Genomic DNA, 17544 nt, shown 5'->3' with positions numbered 1-17544 from the left:
GAGCCCAGGTGATTCATTTATTGCTCCGTCCGCCCTTCTTTCCCCTTTTTCCAGTCCATTTTTTCCTCTTCTTTTTCCCTTCTCCCTTCGGTACTTTGCCGCGTGTGCAGCGCACAGGCTCTCGAGCCTCGCCAACCAAGCTCCTAGCCATTTGATTGGTTGCCGCAGCCGGATATTTCCACATGGTTACCGGTAAAGTAGTATGACGCCGTTGAACTTGGTTAATCGCGAATTTTCGGCATTTTTCATGTGGCACTATCGCAATTGATACCGACGACGCGACGCGTCATGTATCGTGTGTGTGCTGTGCTTTCAGTTTGTGGACTGCGCGGTCGTATACACTTGGCTAATCGATTGATCTCTTTAATAATGCTGACACTCCGCTGATCTTTGCGATAGGCTTTCTGCACGCTCTGCCTTCTGTTCGACGTTTGTTCCCGTTAAACAGTTCAGCCAATACATCCAGATTTGTATGGTAGGATCCGTTTCACTTGCTACTCGGAGTAAGGCCATTCAGCGTGTGCGAGTTACGTTTCGGTTTTTCGGTACAGACCGACAGGGCTGCATAATATTGAAGGCCGTTCACTGTTCGCAGAAGAATAAAGACTGCTTGGATCGATGGAGGCTCAAGGGCAAAATGAGACACAAGCTCCGGATGATGCCATGTAGCCGCGCCACTGTTCTCGAACAGAAAGCTTTTGCTGCTTCTGCGGACGCTTAACCACGATTAAATCTAACGAGAAACTTGGAAGCTGTAAACCCAGTGAAGTGTAATGAGTTCGCATGGGAACTTCGAGAAGACACCAAGAGAAGTAGTGAGGATATGAAAGTTGAATCTCATTTCGTCTATAAGACGGAAGAGCTCTTTCAAACTCTTTACATATCTTTCCTATAAATAAATCTTTAAGCTGACCGATATTTTTCATCTCTCGATCAGCCTTTCCCCTTTTTGTCTCAGTCTCTGATCTTTTGGCCCCTCTTGTTCTGATTTTTTTCCGCTACTTTCCTTCTCTCCCCCTCCTCCCTCTCTTTTTCCTCTCTCCTCCGAATAATCCTAAGCATCCCTATTGTCTCCTCCATCTCTTTCTTTGGCCTGCTTCTTTCCCTCCGCTAAACTACGCTCTTTCTTTCCTCTCCTTCCCTTACATGACTGCGAAGAAGAGGTCAGCAATGATGATCAATTAGCAAACGTCGACTGAAGATTACTGCAAATTTGGTAGTTAAGAAAATGTTTGATGTGAGTATTGGAGCACTTGAAATGCATGCTTTATGACATGATCAACTCTCAACTCATGGTCTCTATCTACTTCTAAATTACAGGTCCTTCCGAGATAGCCAGGGTCGACATCATGCTTCCTTCTGCTGTCATGCTGTATTTTCTGTCATGTCTACTCGGCGTTTTTTCGCACTTCTTGTAACGAGAGTTTAAGCTTTTCTCGAAGCTTGGTAATTAATGGATCTTCGTCCTTATCAGGAGGAGGCTGCATTTCCTGTCAGATTCCTGAGGAATCATACCCTAAGTACTCTGGCAGACGTACCAGCTGATCCAAGAGATACCTTGGGAGAGTGCATTAGCCTTGGCCGGTGTGAGGGAGCTATTGCTTACTCGATTTCATCTATGTTCTAAACGGAATAAGCTTTCAGTCAGGACCAGTTCCTCCTTTTTCTTGACTTCTCACCAAGCAATAATAGACTCACAAGCACAACTGGCATTCTAACAACAGTTAATCAGTACGACGGTATCTTCTCATGAAACGAGCAATAACCGACACTCACCTGTTCATTTTGATACTTGGTGAGGCTGAGGAAGACTTCGCGTATTAAGCAGGTAAGGGAGACATACGAATGCACAGATTTGATGATATTACTCCAATGATATGTATATCAGAAATGAACAGACAGACTGGAAGGAACACTCACTCGAAACTCAGTGCTGCACGCTCTCGTGCCTGACGATTATCGCGGTGATTGTTTTGGACTCTCAGCGAGCGAACAACGCCAATTCTATTCTATTTTTCAATGGACCATCACTTCAAAATGATAAGACAAACTATTTCATTTGCCTTTGCTTTTGTCTTCTTTTCTTCGCTCGTATATTATTCTCCAGCACTACCTCCACATTAGAACTTCAATTCCACCAATAACCAATAGCCAAATTAAAAACTTCAATGCCCCAGCAAAGAAGAGAAACTGCTCCCAGGGACTAGTAATGGTGTATGATACTCGTGATAATCGTTAACTCACAACAGCCTATTATTAGTCTGCTAATAATACTTACGGCGACTACGGCCACCAGCAGTTCTTACTCGTAACGTAACTTCCTTCATTTCGAGACGGTCCTGGTTTGCTTGCCTCCACTCCCGAACCGGCCACCGGCGGTCAATCGTCGGCGAAATGCCTTCCGACCGCCGGTGCCTGAGAAAGCTCTCCAGCTTTCCTCTCAATTACTACACTACGCTGCAAGAAAATGTCGGTGCTTTCGGGATGATGTTCATATTGTCATATTATTGCTCGTTTGAAGTAAAGACATTAAGCAGGGTGCATGTGATAGTCCGCCATAACGGCAGCATCATGATTCTACATCCATTTCTATATATATATATTCTGGTTCTCGACTGCGACACTTTAATTCTTCTTCGTTCTTGGTCCCGTCTCTTTTATCTTTTCATTGACCATATCCTGACTTCGCATCATCATTCATTTCGATCATGCCAACAAAAGCCATCAACAGGGAAAGAGAATATCTTCTTCAAGCTCAAGAAGATCCATCAGCAAACTTAGAACGATCGCATACTACGCCCTTACCGAAGTTACAGCTTCTCATTGCATGCTTCGTTCGGGTCACAGAGCCAATCGCTTTCATGGCATGCTTTCCCTACATCAATCAGATGCTACTGGACACTGGGGTTGTAGACGACCCGAGGAAGACTGGATTCTACGCCGGCCTTGTGAGTACTTCCCAACCTTGACTAGGCGGATGATTAATCTGGCATTACGGCTTTTGACTTAGATTGAAAGCATGTTTGCCGTTGCTGAATTACTGACGGTTTTTCAATGGGGAGCCGCTAGTGATAGATGGGGGAGAAAGCCTGTACTACTGATCGTTTGTTGCCCTTTTTGTTAGACCATTATTGCACGGAATCTGATGAGGTCTTCGTAGGGATGTGCTGGAGCGGCGCTGTCTTCAGTCCTCTTTGGCTTTGCCACGACGTTTCCGATGATGGTCTTGACAAGGGTGATCAATGGGCTAGCAAACGGTAATGTTGCGGTACTCAAAAGCGTCATGTAAGCCTCTTTACTATGGTCTGGCCATTTTGTGTTTGATGACGACTCATTTGCTCTTATCAATGTAGTGGCGAACTATGCGACGAGACGAATCAGTCTGTTGCTTTCTCTTTCTTCCCTCTTTCAATGGCTATCGGTACCATTTTAGCATCCGCTATAGGAGGTTACTTTCCACGCATTACAGATCGCTATCCCAAATTGGGTCAGACAATCCCCATTTTGGATCGGTATCCTTACCTACTTCCCTGCCTAGTCGCTGCGATCTTTCCTTTGGTGAGCGGACTGGTCGCTTGGATATGGATGGAGGAAACGCTGCCTCCGAAAGCAAAGGATATGCAAATCGAAGGTCAATCACAAGCCCGATCTCAAGTTCTTCATGCACATCCACATACCACCGTGCATTATTCGTCTACAGATGAAGGTGACACGCGAGTGGAAGGTGCAGCCGACCACCATAACACAGGGATTCCTCCTAGGGATATAGATGACCAAGAAGATGACGCACCGGTATCTTTCCGTGACCTGCTAACGCCCGATATCAACGCCCTAATGACCTCCTTTGGTCTTCTCCAGCTTCAAGGTATTTCATTCCTGGGCCTTCTACCTCTATTCTGCTTCACGCCGGTCCCCTCAGGAGGATTATCGTTTTCTTCTGGCAAAATAGGCCTAGCCATGTCCATACGAGGTGTCAGCACCATCGCTGTTCAATTGTTCGCATTTCCATGGCTTTCAAAAAGAATTGGGACAGTTAAATTGTACAAGGTGCTGGTAATCCTCTTTATACCTGCATTCGTGCTTTTGCCATTGTGTAATGTCATGGCGAGAAGTGAGAGGGATGTATGGGTCTGGATTGGTTTATCAGGAAGCATGGGGTTATATGCTATAGGGAATATGGCTTTCGGTACGCACGATCGGTTGATTGGTCTCTTTTGTCTATCACTCACGTTATCGTCAGCTTGTAACCTTATTATGGTCAACGACGCTGCCCCGAATCGTCGTTCATTGGGCGCCATCAACGGCTGGTCTCAAGCGGTCTCCTCTCTCATGCGAGCGATTGGCCCTGGCTCATCATCGGCATTATTTGCATTATCGGTAGACAAGCGTGTCTTGGAGGGACAGTTGATATGGGTTGTATTAAGCGCCTTGAGCGTCGTCAGTGCGATGGCAGCTTTGATGTTAAAAAATGATCATCGAAAGGTCTGAAGGGAGAAACGCTAGTTCACTTACTGTATTTGAGATGTATTATTGTTTTCACGCTCAGATGGCAGCCCAAGCAGTTGAAATGACTGCGCTGAAAGGTCGGGAAGAGAGGCGAGTTAACATATAAATATTAAAGCATAGATATCATTAGTACTATTTTAGGTTTCTTCTCTATTTCTTAGTTCTGTTATGGTGTACGAGAAGTTTGTTGGAAGTTTACAAGCTTAATAGTTTCACATTGCCAATATGTCCACATGTTCAGTAACAATAGCTACTAGACAAGAGGTACGGACGTGTAGGTCATACTATGTTTCAAGATGCGACACGTATTTAACATCTCAGATGCAATACTACTCGATATAGAATATGGGCGTCTAGCGCCTTAGTAACTGATAATGCCAGACAAATGATACGAGATTACACAACTCTAGATATACAACACCCCCAATGATGAATATTATAATAAAAGGAACGACCAGCAGACGGCAAGCGCCACCAAAGTCCCAAATACCGAAACTTAGATAATTCTCTTCAACGTCCTCCCAGCCCTCTTGAAAAGTCCTTCTCGCTGCTTCTCTGTGCTTATAGGTGATTTCACACACGTATCAGGAGATGCAGAGCTAAAGCCCACAATCGTTGGTTCACAAGACATATTGTATGATCTGCCAGAGACAGAGATGGAGACCGGCACACCGCCGTAGCCATATTTGCCCCATCTGCCCTCATCTGGCGTCCTAGCGGCATGGGGTGAATCGCCCGCATCGCTAGAATCTCTTCCTAATCCAGGAGTTGGAATATCACCGTAAAGCACACTCGAAGTAATGGAGCTTGTGCTGCCAGGACTTGAAGAACAGACGATTGCCCGAGGAATATGGATAGGAGCAGGTCGATAAGAGCGTGGTCGGTATGAAGAACCAATATTTTCGTCTGTACGGCTGCGTTGGAGGTCGACAGGGCGTAAATGGTGATTTGCGATGTCTGCGGTAGGGTTGAAGGACCGCTCAAAGTTGGTAGAGCGAGACTTGTTGGGGCCCGTGCGCAGACGTGAAACGGCAGATGGAGGTGTCTTCGTCCTAGGGATAACAGCAGGAATTGTAATCGAATCAGGCGCAGCCTGAACAGGTGCGGAAGTAGGAGCCGAAGGCGCAATAGGTGCGAGAACAGACGGGCCGGACCCCTCGAGATGCCTAACAAGTTCATCTTCCTCAACTCGGAGATTGTAGTCCAGCAGGTAAAGGAGTTGTTTCTCCATGAGGTTAACTTCGGCGAGAGAAAAAAATTTCCCGTACTTCTGCCAGTGCATGTTCTTGGGTGAAGAGTCATTGAGATACTTGGCCGCACAAATAAGAACAGCGAGGAACACTCGGTGACGGGTGCATTTCATGCCTGATGGGTTATCAATGTCTATCCAAACTCTTAACACTGAAAGAACTCACCTGTGGCAACCGGGGGCAATTTCTCTTTGAGTCTTTCAAGGTACACAAGTGTCACACTTAGTGTAGGCATTTGCACGTTACTTTGCACAACCAGACCCCTAATGAACTCTTGCAGGTCTGGAAGATCGGCATCTAAGTCGTCTTCAGTGCCCTCTGGTGCTTGCCACCATTCAGAAGGTTTGCCGTCTTCATCGTAGTGCTCGCGGCTTGGGCTGGCAGGCGGAGTGGGCAAGTATGAAGTAGAAGGTGTCGATGGAGCAGAGGGGGAGATGCGAATGACAGAACAGGTTTGCTCAGCCACATGAGCTATGACAGCTTCTCGTCAGTAACTAAATTAGCCAATAATATAGAATAACCTACCTAAAAATTCGGATCGGACCCGAGTGCGGAGACAGTCGACAAGAGGCTTACTGTGAGTCGAGAGACGACAGAGAGAAGCTGGGTGAATGGGATTTCTAGAGGGCATAGTTGAGTCGCAATGATTGTCGGTAGAGCAGAGAATGCAGGCGAAAGTCTGGCACTGCCTAGACGCTTGAGAAATCGAGAAGATATATAGATTGAGAGCTAGTCGTGGGCGAGGTAGTGGATGGGCTAATTGAAATCAAGCCACAAGATATAAAGAGGATTGCCGAGGGTCCAGAGAAACCTATGTACAGTTGGGGCTTGAGGGGGCGCGGTGCAGAGAGAACAGGAAAAAGGAGATTAATGGAGTTTGCTAAAAAAGTGGAGAGCTAGATATAAACTTGTAAATGCTATTGCATGGTACTTCGGATGCACTCATTGAGTAATACCCAATGCGTCCATATTGGACGTTGCCGGATTGAATCTAGCGTATTGCCCTTCTGGGTGCATACGATAAGAATTCTCGAACCTGGAGGCTGGAGAACCTGATCTGCGGATAGCGATCACATCGGGAAAGAGCAGGAGATCCAGGGATGTTGAACGTCAGGGACTACGGACGGATTGCGGTAAGGTTTTGTCACAGAAAAGGCAATTTTCGCTTTGGGCCGCAGCATCCGTTTTTGGGCCGCCAGGGGCCACCTGAGAACCAGACGATGAAATCTCCTCAATTCTCAAGAATCTTAAATTCAGTTGTCAGGACGGGTAAAAAAGAGCCTCCGACTGTACTGACTGTACTGTAAGCGGGCCGTTTCTCCGGATAGGGAAATCATGACGCAAGCAGGGGCAGGTCAAAGCAAAAAAACTAAGCAAAAATTCCCATTTTGGGCATTTACCTCATTAATACATTAAGGCACCTCACAGGAACCTCTTTGCTTGCCGTTTGCCCTTCCCGGGTTCCGGTTTCGGGTGGAGTGAGGTCTGCGGTCTGCATCCATGGCGACTGGACCCCAGTGATTATCTTTAATTAATTGACGTTCGTTCCCACAATGATCTTTCTGGAGAGGCTGAAGCAGGAGAAAGGACACTTCCGCTTCCAAAAGAATAAATAAAAACTTCTGTAACTAAAAGTAACGAAGAAATCAATAAGCTGCCGAAAGCCGAAAAGAGCAAGTGAAAGAGTCCCACTTTCCACACTACTAGTACTACTTATTCCGAGTTCCTGGATTCCGCGTTCCGCGTTGACTTCTGACTCGGGCTTCTTTTTTTGATTATAGTTAGTTACCTTCTTCGTTTCTTCTGTCACGTATGATCTGTAAATTATTTAGGTTTCGGTCTTCGATCGGTGTCTCTTTTTGTGTCCATCTGTCCTTCTATTCTTCATTTCTCCTTTCTGTATCCCTTTCTTCCCAATCAGTTCCAGCGCTACAGGTACAATGTCATGCTGTTTGCTTGAATATTGATGGCTTTGATTACTCTGCAAGTGCGAGCTGTGCACTGCTGGAAATTTGTTTGAAGGTTGCTTGCCCTCTGTTTTTTTGCTGTTGTTGGTCCAATCAAAAACGAACGAAGAAAGTGACTTGCTTGTACCGCTACATTACGTAGTATACCTATGGCGGAAGCATCCGCCGTCCCACCGCCGCAAAACAAGTTAGGATAAGTAATTAAGAAAGAAGAAAAAATAGAAGATAATAGAACGCAGCATCAACAAGAAGCAATTCAACAACAAGCAAAGAAGTAATTAATAAAAGACACGTCAGCATATGCTAATTTTTTTTTCGCGTCAGCAGTTGTGGTGGCGGAGTCGAAGGTTGGTCATCCATTTTGGTCGTTCCAGAACAATTTTAATCTTGGATATCTTTCACAGAATCCCACTAAACGTACCTTCTCCTTAGAAACCCCCCCCTACGACTTTGTAATAATGCCTGAAACCAACCCCAACGCCCCTCCTCGCCCTGACTCCCTCCTCAATCCCTCCGATGCTCTCAAGCATCTTGAGGAGTACCCGCGAGGCGATGGTCTTTCTCTACAGGAGCTCATGGACTCCAGGAAGAATGGTGGTTTGACTTATAATGACTTCTTGGTCCTTCCTGGACACATTAACTTCCCCGCATCTGACGTCTCTCTGCAGTCTAAGTGGGTCTTTCTCCGTGGACGAAATAATAGTGATTTTGTGCTGATGGCTGTGGATACACAGAGCTACCAAGAACATCGTTCTCAACACCCCCTTCCTCTCTTCTCCTATGGACACCGTTACTGAGGATCGGTGAGACATGGTGTTTGTCTCGTCCGGGGATTTTCTGACTTCTAGACAGAATGGCCATTGCTCTCGCCCTTCACGGTGGTCTTGGTATCATCCACCACAATTGCTCTGCAGAAGAACAAGCAGCTATGGTTCGACGAGTCAAGAAATACGAGAATGGTTTCATCACTGACCCTCTCTGTTTGGGTCCGGATGCCACTGTCGGGGAGTAAGTATATGTTTATGCCAAAAGGCGTCAGCAGGCTTACCCCTCCTCAGCGTCCTTGAGATCAAGGCTAAGTTCGGCTTCTGCGGTGTTCCTATCACTGAGACCGGCGAGCCTGATAGCAAGCTCCTTGGTATTGTTACTGGTCGGGACGTTCAGTTTCAGGACGCTGAGACTCCCATCAAGTCTGTTATGACTACTGAAGTTGTCACCGGCTCGTCGCCTATCACTCTCGAGAAGGCCAACAGTCTCTTGCGTGAGACTAAAAAGGGCAAGCTCCCTATCGTTGACTCCAACGGCCATCTCGTCTCCCTTGTCGCCCGCTCTGACCTTCTCAAAAACCAGAATTATCCTTACGCCAGCAAAGTTCCCGAGAGCAAGCAGCTCTACTGCGGTGCTGCCATCGGTACTAGACCAGGTGACAAAGACAGGCTCAAGCTTCTTGCTGAGGCTGGCCTCGACGTTGTTGTACTCGACTCCTCGCAAGGTAACTCTGTCTACCAGATCGAGTTCATTAAGTGGATCAAACAGACTTACCCCAAGATCGACGTCATTGCTGGTAACGTCGTTACTAGGGAACAAGCTGCTCAGTTGATCGCTGCCGGTGCCGATGGCTTGAGGATTGGTATGGGTTCCGGTTCCATTTGTATCACCCAAGAGGTCATGGCCGTCGGTAGGCCCCAAGGTACCGCTGTGTACGCCGTTGCGGAGTTCGCCAGCCGGTAAGTGTTGACTGGCCACATTGTATCACCTTCATTACTAACATATAATCAGATTTGGGATTCCTTGTATCGCTGACGGTGGTATTGGTAACATTGGTCACATCGCCAAGGCTCTTGCTCTTGGTGCTTCTGCCGTTATGATGGGCGGTCTTCTTGCTGGCACCACTGAGTCTCCCGGAGAATATTTCTACCACGAGGGCAAGCGAGTTAAGGTTTACCGAGGTATGGGCTCCATTGAGGCCATGGAGCACACTCAGCGAGGTTCTGCTTCCGGCAAGAGGTCTATCCTCGGTTTGGACAACGCTGCCACTGCCAGATACTTCTCCGAGGCTGACGCCGTCAAGGTTGCCCAGGGTGTCTCTGGTGATGTAGCGGACAAGGGAAGCATCAACAAGTTCGTGCCCTACCTTTTCACTGGTTTGCAACACTCTCTCCAGGATGCCGGTATCAAGAGGTGAGTTGGTCAATTGCTGGTGAACGTCATCGTCATCATAGCTGACTAGAATACCAGTGTCTCCGAACTTCACTCTTGCGCTCGGTCTGGTTCTTTGAGGTTCGAACTTCGAACCGCTTCCGCTCAGCTCGAAGGCGGCGTCCACGGCTTGAACTCTTACACCAAGAGATTGTTCGCCTAGACATAGAGAGATGTGGGAGTAACAAGATAGGAGCAGGTTTTCGGGATGGACGTTTTATGTAGATAGATTATTTGAAAGTGTACATGTACGCATGCAATGGCTTTTTGGCATTCATAATTATAATTTAATATAGTCTCATACAATATGCTATGGTTTAATATGACAAGCAATGTATTGTGCACTTGAAAATGATCAAGGCATGACCTATGCTATCTTGCCCGCTTCTTACCCGCTACATTGGACGGGCCGGTACCTGCAGCCTTTTCAACACCCCCACTGTCTGGATGACCTAAATCTATCATCCTTTCCTCGATCATTTTCCGTACCAGTGATTCAGCCTCCTCCAAACCGAACTTCTCCTTTTTGTCTTGGGCTAAATCATTCTGCCCGGGGTTTGTACCTGCAGCAGCTGCGACAGGCGCTGTTGCATTTCCCCCCTTGGCTTGTGCTTGGGAATTCCTCATCACCGTTGGCTCGAATGCCTCCCATACGGGATACAGTCCAATAATCTCCTGCACGCAACCAAAAAGCATTGGTAAACTGACTTGAAACCCAGCCAGAAACTCTGCGGCATTTTTAGGCGGTGGGAGCAAATTCAATCCTTCATTGATCGAAATCGATTGCAAGAGTTCCGGCCGCTGAGTGGAAGACGCACGGGTGCGGGCAGAGGAATTCGACATGGATGTTAGGCAGAAGGCGATATATATTGCCGAAAGAGCGATTATATAAGGAGGATATAGCAGAGGCGCATCCGTGCGATAGGAGTCGTTGAGGATGAACCTATTGGGACGTATCAAATAGATGTCAAATTGATGTCAATAATCACACTCACCATGATATTTGCAGAACACCCTCGTCCACTTCCATCACACCTTCGCCTGTCCCTCTACTCATTAGACGCCTTATCCTGGTCTCCTCAGTCTCTTCGAGGCGCTCCCCTTCTTTCTCAAGCGCCTGTCCGACTGTTGGTTGCTGTCCCTTACTGCTGGCCTTCTTCGCCTCCTCTTCTCGCATCTTTTTGGCATCTCCTTCTTTTTTCCGTATTTCCATATCTTCTTGAACTCTAGACTTCTCAAATCTTCCCATGTCTGCAGACTCCCTCCCGGTGAGATGAAGTAACGCCCGATATGGGTGGAAGACTACTAAGTGGAAATCGAGATCCTCTAGTAGATAAAACTCCATTTCTCCAAGCTTATTGGTCTCAGCAGGGAACATTTTGATGTTGTGTTCTATTTTATTGATCGCCTGACTTCAGCAAATGTAACACATTAATCCAAAGGGAGAATCCCACCATGGAAAACCAACTTGGCCTCGCTTACAACACTCTTGATATGTACCGGAGTCTCCTCTACTTTGGCTGCCACATAAATGCAAGCGGCGAGCACTAAATATGGATTCGTCTCGCACAAACTGTTCTTGAAGTAGAACCGCTTGAAAAACACACATGCCGTGGCTATCGGTATTTGCCTCAGCAACAGGCGTTTACCGAGTTTTTGGATGAGCTGAGAGAAGAAGATGAAGAGGCAATATAGCTGGCGAGAAGTGCAGTATTTGAGGTCTGTTTGACGAGATTCCAGAAGAGACGGCCGAGTCAGGAGCCAATAGCGGTTATGAGAGGAGGTATAGAAGTTGGAAGACATCTAACTGCAGCTTTTATTGGTGTGTCTTTGCTCTTTGATCAACTAGACAGGTAAGATGATAGATACAATGTAAATGCATTGCTTCCAGAGTCCCTTCGTCTGATTTCCATTGATTCGAGCCCATTTGAATGAGACTTAAGACTTAGATATGATGACATCGGTGTTTAAAATATCCTCCAGCGTCACCATTTAATCCAATCCAGCTTCAAGCTTCAAAACGAAGAGAGAGAGAGCAGATAATGAAGAGTAGACTGTTCTATTCTCCAAAATAGCTCTTCGCGATCTTCATAGACTCACATCACCCACATACGAATTCCGACGCTATGGAGTCGCTCACAATGGATGAAGAAACTCCAACCCCTTCTCTTGTCTCATTCCCTGTACTTCCACAATCCGACCTCACCCAGGTCGCCCAGGTCAGTTACTTTATTTGAAGGGTCAAACAGAGTATCAAGGAGCTAATCAGAGCTGCTTGAGGTAGACCATTCTCCAACTGTTCGACCCTGTTACATCTTCTAACCCTGCGCAAGCAAAGTACCTCCAATCAGAACTGCAAAAAATCCAAGGAACACCTGAAGCATGGGGATTGATAGCCGGCCTCGCAAGCCATGAGGTGGGGATAGACTATTCGTTTTCCTACATTGACCGTTTTGTTGATTAAATATGTACAGGATACTAATGTGCGATTTTTTGGGGCTCATACAGCTCAAGTAAAAATCTCGCGTGACTGGTGAGCTTATCAGAAATTGAGATTTCTTGAAGAAATCCTGACGCCCGGCATCAGGGATACATTACCTCAAGAACTTCACCAAAGTCTTCTCGCTCTCCTTCTTGAAACATTATCAGGAGCAATAAATCCACAGAATCCTTACTCGTACCAGCCTGGAAATGCGGTAGTGATAAGGAAGATCTTCGGTTCTGTGAGTGTTATGCGAATATTTATGCCAGCTACGCCACTCATTCTGACAATGCGAAAGCTGGCGTCGCTCCTTCTGCGCTTGGAATTCACCATATTCTCACACCCCATCCATACTGTCATTCAATCCATGCAATCTTCTTTCGCTCAAGCGAACGCTCAAAATATTGGGGTCAATCTGGCTCTGAGGTTGCGATTGTTAGAACTGGAGTGGTGCGCTATTTGCGTTGAGGAGATGGGCAGAGCGGGATTAGCAGAGCAGCGAAGGTAAGAATATGGATCTGTAACATTCAAACTTGCTCATCATTGTTCTTCACAGAGCCGCTATCAGAAGACATGTGGAAAGCGATCTCAAAGTCGTCGTTAGGACAGTCATTAGATCTATGAATGGCGACAACGCCAGCTCTACAGATGAGAGATTACGTGAGGCCGAGGCCGCTTGTAAATGCGCCGAGAGCTGGATTGACTGGGGCCTGGGAGCGGAGTGAGTCTCCATTTCTCATTATATGCTCGCATCCGATGACATTACGCGAAGTGAATTGAACGAGGTTTTGCCTGTTCTCTATAATTTGTTGCCTTTGCCCGCCGCTTGTTCTGCTGTTGTTGAGGTCCTCTCCGAAAGCATCTTCAAATATGGTAAAGGAACCAAGATTTTGACGGAGCCCCTTATATCATGGGCTACCGGACCATCTGGGCAATCTATCTTGGATTTGACCGAAGAAGGTTAGTAATTCCAGTTGCATGTTATAGTGTCTGAGAGACTAATGTGAAAACCGTTACATAGACGCCTCCGAGGAAGCTGTTGCGTTTGTTAAGCTTGTAGCGGCGCTTGTTGAGCACTCTTCAGACTGGTTGGTGGCGCATATTCAAGAGAGTCAAGTGCAGACCTTTTTGGCAATGGTATTGCGCATTACTGGCTGGAAGGGTATTGCCGGGGTGGAGGAAAACATCAGCGAGGTGAGCTCTTGTAGTGGTTGCTTCCGCCGAATGAACTCATCAGCAGCTACCATCTCAGCTTACTCTCCCAATCTATTCTTTACTGCAAGAGGCGCTCATGGATTCGGATCTGTTCCAGGCTCCGCACGAGACACATCCTGCTTGGTTGATCGCAAAACAATTCTTTGCTGAGCTGGTTTCTGTTACTCGCCGCAAAGTAAGATGGCCTGGTGAGGGCGAGGTACCTCAAGGCGGCACATTAGGCGGTCTGGAAAAGGATGACAGAGAGGCGTTCAGTCGTTGGAGAAGAGATGCGGGAGAGGTGGTCGTTGGAGCGTAAGTAATTTAAGCATTTCATCAACGAAATGGGCTAACCCACCTCAGTTATTATGTTTTGAGGGAGGAAATGATGCAAAAACTGACGCAAACAGCTGCTCAGCAGATTCAGAATGGTGCCTCTTGGCAGGTGAGTTACAACTCAGTCTTGTTTGACAAATGCTGACTTGTTTTCTACCAGGATATTGAAGCCACCTTACATTGCATCCGATACTCATCTGAAGCTGTACCTTTGGGTGAGGATCAGAGTCTCCCCGCCTTGTTTGGCGAACAAGTGTTGGGACTGTTAACACAGCGACCAACTGGAGGCCTTGGTGAAGATAGGTTGAGGCTCACTATAGTTTGCTTAATCCGTAAGTTGATACCGTCATGCCCAGAAAGTATTGACGTGCCATTACAGAGTCCTACGAGGAATGGTTCAAATTTCACCCCACCCATCTTGCCCCGTGTCTCTCCTATCTCGTCCCATCTCTTACTTCTCGTAGTCACTCAATCTCTCGATCAGCTGCCGACGCCCTCAAAGCGCTGTGCGACATGTGTAGGAAGAAGCTGGTTGAACATATTGGCGCATTTTCAGAGCTTCATGGTAAAATCGGAGACATGGGCGTGAGTACAAATCTTACCATCGGTCCCTTCTAATGCTAAAGCCAATATATTCAGTCGGAGGAGCAAAGTAAAGTCATTCAGGGTATTTCTAGTGTCATCCAGGCACTGCCCCCCAAGGAGGCAATCGGGCCTGTTGAAGTGCGTTCTTACCAATGTTTTATTGTCATTTATGAGCTTACTTCCTTGGCAGGCTATCGTAAACCCTATTATTGATCGCATGCAAGCAGCCGTTTCTGCGTCACACACTAATGCAGTGGAGGCTCAACCTCTTCTCATACAGACCATCAACTCTCTGACAGCATGCCTCAAGGGTCTTTCACCTTCAGATGATGAAATTTTTGACGCAGTAGATGATGAAGATCAGAAAGAAGAAGAAATGAAAAGGGTACGAAGTGACGAGAGAATGGCTAGATTACGAGAGAAAATTTATATGGCAATCGAGGGTGTTGTTGGAGTTTGGAATGGAGACTCTGAGACCGCCGATGTGGGTCGAAAACCTGACGCTGATCTTTTGTTCTGCTGCTAATGGCCCGTGTAGGCCATATCTTCGCTATTGAAGCACGTGTCGCCCAATCCTCCTACCCTCATTTCTCTTCCTCCGCTGCCACTACTCTCTCTCGTCACCCTTGCATGTTCTCGCGCCCCTTCTGCTCTCTGGTTCACCTTAGCATCTACAGTAATTCTCAGTATCAGCGCTCCTCCTTCTTTCTTAATCAAGAAAAAAGATCTGGCCACGAGAGAAGACGAGGCGGCGATGGCCAGAGAAGAGCAGGAAAAATGGGAGACAGTCGGTCAATGCGGAGGGAGATTGGTTGAAATCGCGCAGGGCTTGTTCCAAGGTGAAGGAATGAAGGAGGTAAGCCTGTTTAAGTTCTTTATTCGAACATGCAACTGATCGGTCTTGAAGAATCCCGATATTGTGGAAGGGTGGTTCAAATTTTGTCATTCGGTACGTCTACTACATCTGGGAAACGAATTAACGGCATATAGTTTGCTGAACGTTACCCCGGTGTGCTGCTCCGTCTGCAACCTCACCAAGTCGAGTCATATATTCAGCTTGGTCTTGCTGGTCTCAGACTCCACGAACGTTTTTCCCTCAAGTCTGCCTCTGATTTTTTTGTACGTGCCAATCGTCTAGTCCTGCATGCTTCGTTGGCTAATCGATAGCGTAGGTCGCCCTGCTATCGAAGACACGGTTCCCATCTCCCCTCGAAGCTATCTTTGATCCTCTTCTACACGCCTTTGGCCCATCGTTACTCCACGCTTTGATTCTCTCTGCTGGTAGTGAAGGTCCCAGAAGTGTGATTCCAAACTTGGCAGAATTACTGGCCGGGTTAGTCACCAGAGTGAGCGGCGACGTGATGTCAGCGTGGTTGGAAGGGGTTTTGAGTATTGTAAGTATTTTGCTACAGAGTTGATATAATGGTAGATCTAATCAGAAGAGCAGGAGGGATTTCCTGACCCGAGGGCAACGTTGGAGTCGAAGAAGAAGTTGAAAACGGCTATCCTGAAGTATGTCGTGCCTTTGTTTTGCCTTTTGAGAAACGAACTAAAATGTTACTCAGATCGCGCACTGCAAGGCGGATGCGAGAAGCTCTTCATGAGTTCGCATTGGTTTCCCGAGGGCTGGAGGGTACTACCTATGGCAATGCAACGGCCATTTGAATCTGATAAGGATCACTGAATCCTATCTCGTCATGTAATCTTGCATATATGGAAGACCATATTTCGATGGCATGGTCGGAATAATGCATGGCTCACAGTATTGATGAGTATTGTTATGGTCAAATGAAATTGCCTTGGCGTAAGGTCTTTGCCAGAGTAAGCATCGCATACTTGTTCCTCTCAGCATTGTTCCATGCTCTCCAATTCTCATGTCCCCTTGAGCAATCTATCCATCGTCGTTCTCCTAGCAAGTCGGTGATTAGACAACTTTCTAAATACTTTTTAACTTCTTCCTCCATTTCTTCCTCACTTTTGCCGTCTGCAATGCCTTCATACTCTCCTTCAAGGAAAATACTACTAGCGCTTTGATTGGGAAGGATATACAACCGAAGTATTACAGGGGGTAGTGGAGAGGGAAGTGCATTGAAGGTGAGAACGGTCATCAGAAGGGTTGATCCAGGGAGAGAAGTAGGGACAGGAGTGGAGGATGTTTGAGATGCAGTCTATTCTCGAGGTGAGCTTGATCAAGAACGACAGATCAAAATGTCCAGCCATAAAAGTTTGCTTACGGTACGAGCTGCTTTAGTTAAACCCATCACGAAAGGATTAAGTAATGATTGCAACATTGGGATAACAGCTGTCGGTGGTCTGACTGCTACACATCGAAATCGCTCCCCTTCTCCATCCTGTTGCAGAGAGACGATGTCTGATGAGTGGGCTACAGTGGATGTTTCAATAGCCCTGTTAACATGCTCTGATTCACCGCCAATAGCTGTTGAAGAGCGATCATCGAGAAACAGATATGCTGTATCGTCTTTGAAGATGGGAGAGTTTGTTCTGACCTCCCCTGGTTGTGCTGGGGGCATCAGATTAGATATTATGGTGAGATAGCGCGAAATTTGATTATTATTGTCTTGGTTATTATCATCTGTGGTTGGCGAAAGAGGAAATTGAGCGCGATATGTGCGAAGTTGAAGACCTAGCCGAGAAGGAGGATTATGCTTAGTGAGAGATGTCAGTGAATAGTCACTAACATTTTGAACTAGGTGATTGACTTACTCCGTAGTTCTCAAGCACACGAGCGCATACGACGTCCGCCAAAGAAACCGCCCGGCCAACGGGAAGAGAGATGGACCATTGGAGGAGACTGTTGTATGCCATTTAGTGTGATCCATATTACCCACTGAAGCAATTCTAACTCAACTTACAGAGTAAATCCCATGATGCTTTTCCCAAGTATACATGCATAGTGGGAATACAAATGCTTATTATATTGATGCCCGTTATTCCGAGTGACGGCACTGCACGCACTGCACGCACTGCACGCAGTGAAAAGAGGGGAAGCACAGGCTTCTCATCT

The 17544-nt window shown here is 46.8% G+C and overlaps 7 protein-coding genes and 1 non-coding gene; 4 read left to right on the top strand and 4 right to left on the bottom strand.

Moving 5' to 3' along the window:
- Positions 1-19: 19 nt before the first annotated feature.
- Positions 20-1264, top strand: CNAG_12058. The gene has a single exon (XR_001045345.1). It is a non-coding gene; the product is annotated as a hypothetical RNA (non-coding RNA).
- On the bottom strand, positions 1242-2282 carry CNAG_00444 (hypothetical protein). XM_012190925.1 has 6 exons: positions 1921-2282; positions 1777-1867; positions 1699-1714; positions 1607-1623; positions 1539-1557; positions 1242-1481 (listed from the first exon to the last, which is right to left on the bottom strand). Exons 2-6 carry the CDS (start codon positions 1782-1784, stop codon positions 1389-1391), a joined length of 153 nt encoding a protein of 50 aa, XP_012046315.1. The 5' UTR covers positions 1785-1867; positions 1921-2282; the 3' UTR covers positions 1242-1388.
- A 127-nt stretch (positions 2283-2409) lies between these two features.
- On the top strand, positions 2410-4544 carry CNAG_00443 (hypothetical protein). XM_012190924.1 has 5 exons: positions 2410-2948; positions 3011-3103; positions 3161-3285; positions 3354-4186; positions 4241-4544. The coding sequence occupies exons 1-5, from the start codon at positions 2709-2711 to the stop codon at positions 4486-4488; spliced, it is 1539 nt and encodes a 512-aa protein (XP_012046314.1). The 5' UTR covers positions 2410-2708; the 3' UTR covers positions 4489-4544.
- A 147-nt stretch (positions 4545-4691) lies between these two features.
- On the bottom strand, positions 4692-6932 carry CNAG_00442 (cyclin). XM_012191329.1 has 3 exons: positions 6282-6932; positions 5922-6227; positions 4692-5871 (listed from the first exon to the last, which is right to left on the bottom strand). Exons 1-3 carry the CDS (start codon positions 6385-6387, stop codon positions 5003-5005), a joined length of 1281 nt encoding a protein of 426 aa, XP_012046719.1. The 5' UTR covers positions 6388-6932; the 3' UTR covers positions 4692-5002.
- A 1169-nt stretch (positions 6933-8101) lies between these two features.
- CNAG_00441 (inosine-5'-monophosphate dehydrogenase) lies at positions 8102-10251 on the top strand. XM_012191328.1 has 6 exons: positions 8102-8396; positions 8458-8526; positions 8576-8731; positions 8782-9450; positions 9503-9904; positions 9962-10251. The coding sequence occupies exons 1-6, from the start codon at positions 8182-8184 to the stop codon at positions 10083-10085; spliced, it is 1635 nt and encodes a 544-aa protein (XP_012046718.1). The 5' UTR covers positions 8102-8181; the 3' UTR covers positions 10086-10251.
- Positions 10152-11799, bottom strand: CNAG_00440 (cyclin C). XM_012191327.1 has 3 exons: positions 11377-11799; positions 10918-11314; positions 10152-10865 (listed from the first exon to the last, which is right to left on the bottom strand). Exons 1-3 carry the CDS (start codon positions 11723-11725, stop codon positions 10295-10297), a joined length of 1317 nt encoding a protein of 438 aa, XP_012046717.1. The 5' UTR covers positions 11726-11799; the 3' UTR covers positions 10152-10294.
- Positions 11800-11949: 150 nt separating this feature from the next.
- On the top strand, positions 11950-17479 carry CNAG_00439 (hypothetical protein). XM_012191326.1 has 23 exons: positions 11950-12141; positions 12207-12338; positions 12397-12455; positions 12510-12645; positions 12703-12908; positions 12961-13125; positions 13177-13364; positions 13426-13598; positions 13657-13913; positions 13962-14043; positions 14095-14266; positions 14314-14519; positions 14574-14657; positions 14710-15003; positions 15058-15375; positions 15427-15468; positions 15510-15638; positions 15692-15913; positions 15967-16031; positions 16085-16698; positions 16771-17198; positions 17251-17336; positions 17395-17479. Exons 1-20 carry the CDS (start codon positions 12049-12051, stop codon positions 16182-16184), a joined length of 3123 nt encoding a protein of 1040 aa, XP_012046716.1. The 5' UTR covers positions 11950-12048; the 3' UTR covers positions 16185-16698; positions 16771-17198; positions 17251-17336; positions 17395-17479.
- CNAG_00438 (hypothetical protein) lies at positions 15347-17489 on the bottom strand. XM_012191325.1 has 4 exons: positions 17393-17489; positions 17244-17331; positions 16754-17185; positions 15347-16687 (listed from the first exon to the last, which is right to left on the bottom strand). Exons 1-4 carry the CDS (start codon positions 17404-17406, stop codon positions 16304-16306), a joined length of 918 nt encoding a protein of 305 aa, XP_012046715.1. The 5' UTR covers positions 17407-17489; the 3' UTR covers positions 15347-16303.
- Positions 17490-17544: the final 55 nt, after the last annotated feature.

The sequence above is a fragment of the Cryptococcus neoformans genome, chromosome 1 (assembly GCF_000149245.1).
Source record: "Cryptococcus neoformans var. grubii H99 chromosome 1, complete sequence".
NCBI lineage: Eukaryota > Fungi > Basidiomycota > Tremellomycetes > Tremellales > Cryptococcaceae > Cryptococcus > Cryptococcus neoformans.
Note: the sequence above shows the minus strand (reverse complement) of the source record. Positions and strands in the feature narration are given on the sequence as shown.

Bases quoted from the DNA above. Each gene is read 5' to 3' on its own strand.
- CNAG_00441 (XM_012191328.1), top strand. From the start codon at position 8,182: ATGCCTGAAACCAACCCCAACGCCCCTCCTCGCCCTGACTCCCTCCTC. The intron at 8,397-8,457 runs GTGGGTCTTTCT...GTGGATACACAG, and splicing joins GACGTCTCTCTGCAGTCTAA to AGCTACCAAGAACATCGTTC. The intron at 8,527-8,575 runs GTGAGACATGGT...ACTTCTAGACAG, and splicing joins GACACCGTTACTGAGGATCG to AATGGCCATTGCTCTCGCCC.
- CNAG_00440 (XM_012191327.1), bottom strand. From the start codon at position 11,725: ATGTCTTCCAACTTCTATACCTCCTCTCATAACCGCTATTGGCTCCTG. The intron at 11,315-11,376 runs GTGGGATTCTCC...TCAATAAAATAG, and splicing joins GGCCAAGTTGGTTTTCCATG to AACACAACATCAAAATGTTC. The intron at 10,866-10,917 runs GTGAGTGTGATT...ACGTCCCAATAG, and splicing joins GGTGTTCTGCAAATATCATG to GTTCATCCTCAACGACTCCT.
- CNAG_00439 (XM_012191326.1), top strand. From the start codon at position 12,049: ATGGAGTCGCTCACAATGGATGAAGAAACTCCAACCCCTTCTCTTGTC. The intron at 12,909-12,960 runs GTAAGAATATGG...TGTTCTTCACAG, and splicing joins GGATTAGCAGAGCAGCGAAG to AGCCGCTATCAGAAGACATG. The intron at 15,639-15,691 runs GTACGTGCCAAT...TCGATAGCGTAG, and splicing joins AGTCTGCCTCTGATTTTTTT to GTCGCCCTGCTATCGAAGAC.
- CNAG_00442 (XM_012191329.1), bottom strand. From the start codon at position 6,387: ATGCCCTCTAGAAATCCCATTCACCCAGCTTCTCTCTGTCGTCTCTCG. The intron at 6,228-6,281 runs GTAGGTTATTCT...AAGCTGTCATAG, and splicing joins GGTCCGATCCGAATTTTTAG to CTCATGTGGCTGAGCAAACC. The intron at 5,872-5,921 runs GTGAGTTCTTTC...ATAACCCATCAG, and splicing joins ATTGCCCCCGGTTGCCACAG to GCATGAAATGCACCCGTCAC.
- CNAG_00443 (XM_012190924.1), top strand. From the start codon at position 2,709: ATGCCAACAAAAGCCATCAACAGGGAAAGAGAATATCTTCTTCAAGCT. The intron at 3,104-3,160 runs GTTTGTTGCCCT...AGGTCTTCGTAG, and splicing joins GAAAGCCTGTACTACTGATC to GGATGTGCTGGAGCGGCGCT. The intron at 4,187-4,240 runs GTACGCACGATC...CGTTATCGTCAG, and splicing joins TATAGGGAATATGGCTTTCG to CTTGTAACCTTATTATGGTC.
- CNAG_00438 (XM_012191325.1), bottom strand. The intron at 17,186-17,243 runs GTAAGTCAATCA...TCTCTCACTAAG, and splicing joins GTGTGCTTGAGAACTACGGA to CATAATCCTCCTTCTCGGCT. The intron at 16,688-16,753 runs GTAAGCAAACTT...CCTCGAGAATAG, and splicing joins TAACTAAAGCAGCTCGTACC to ACTGCATCTCAAACATCCTC.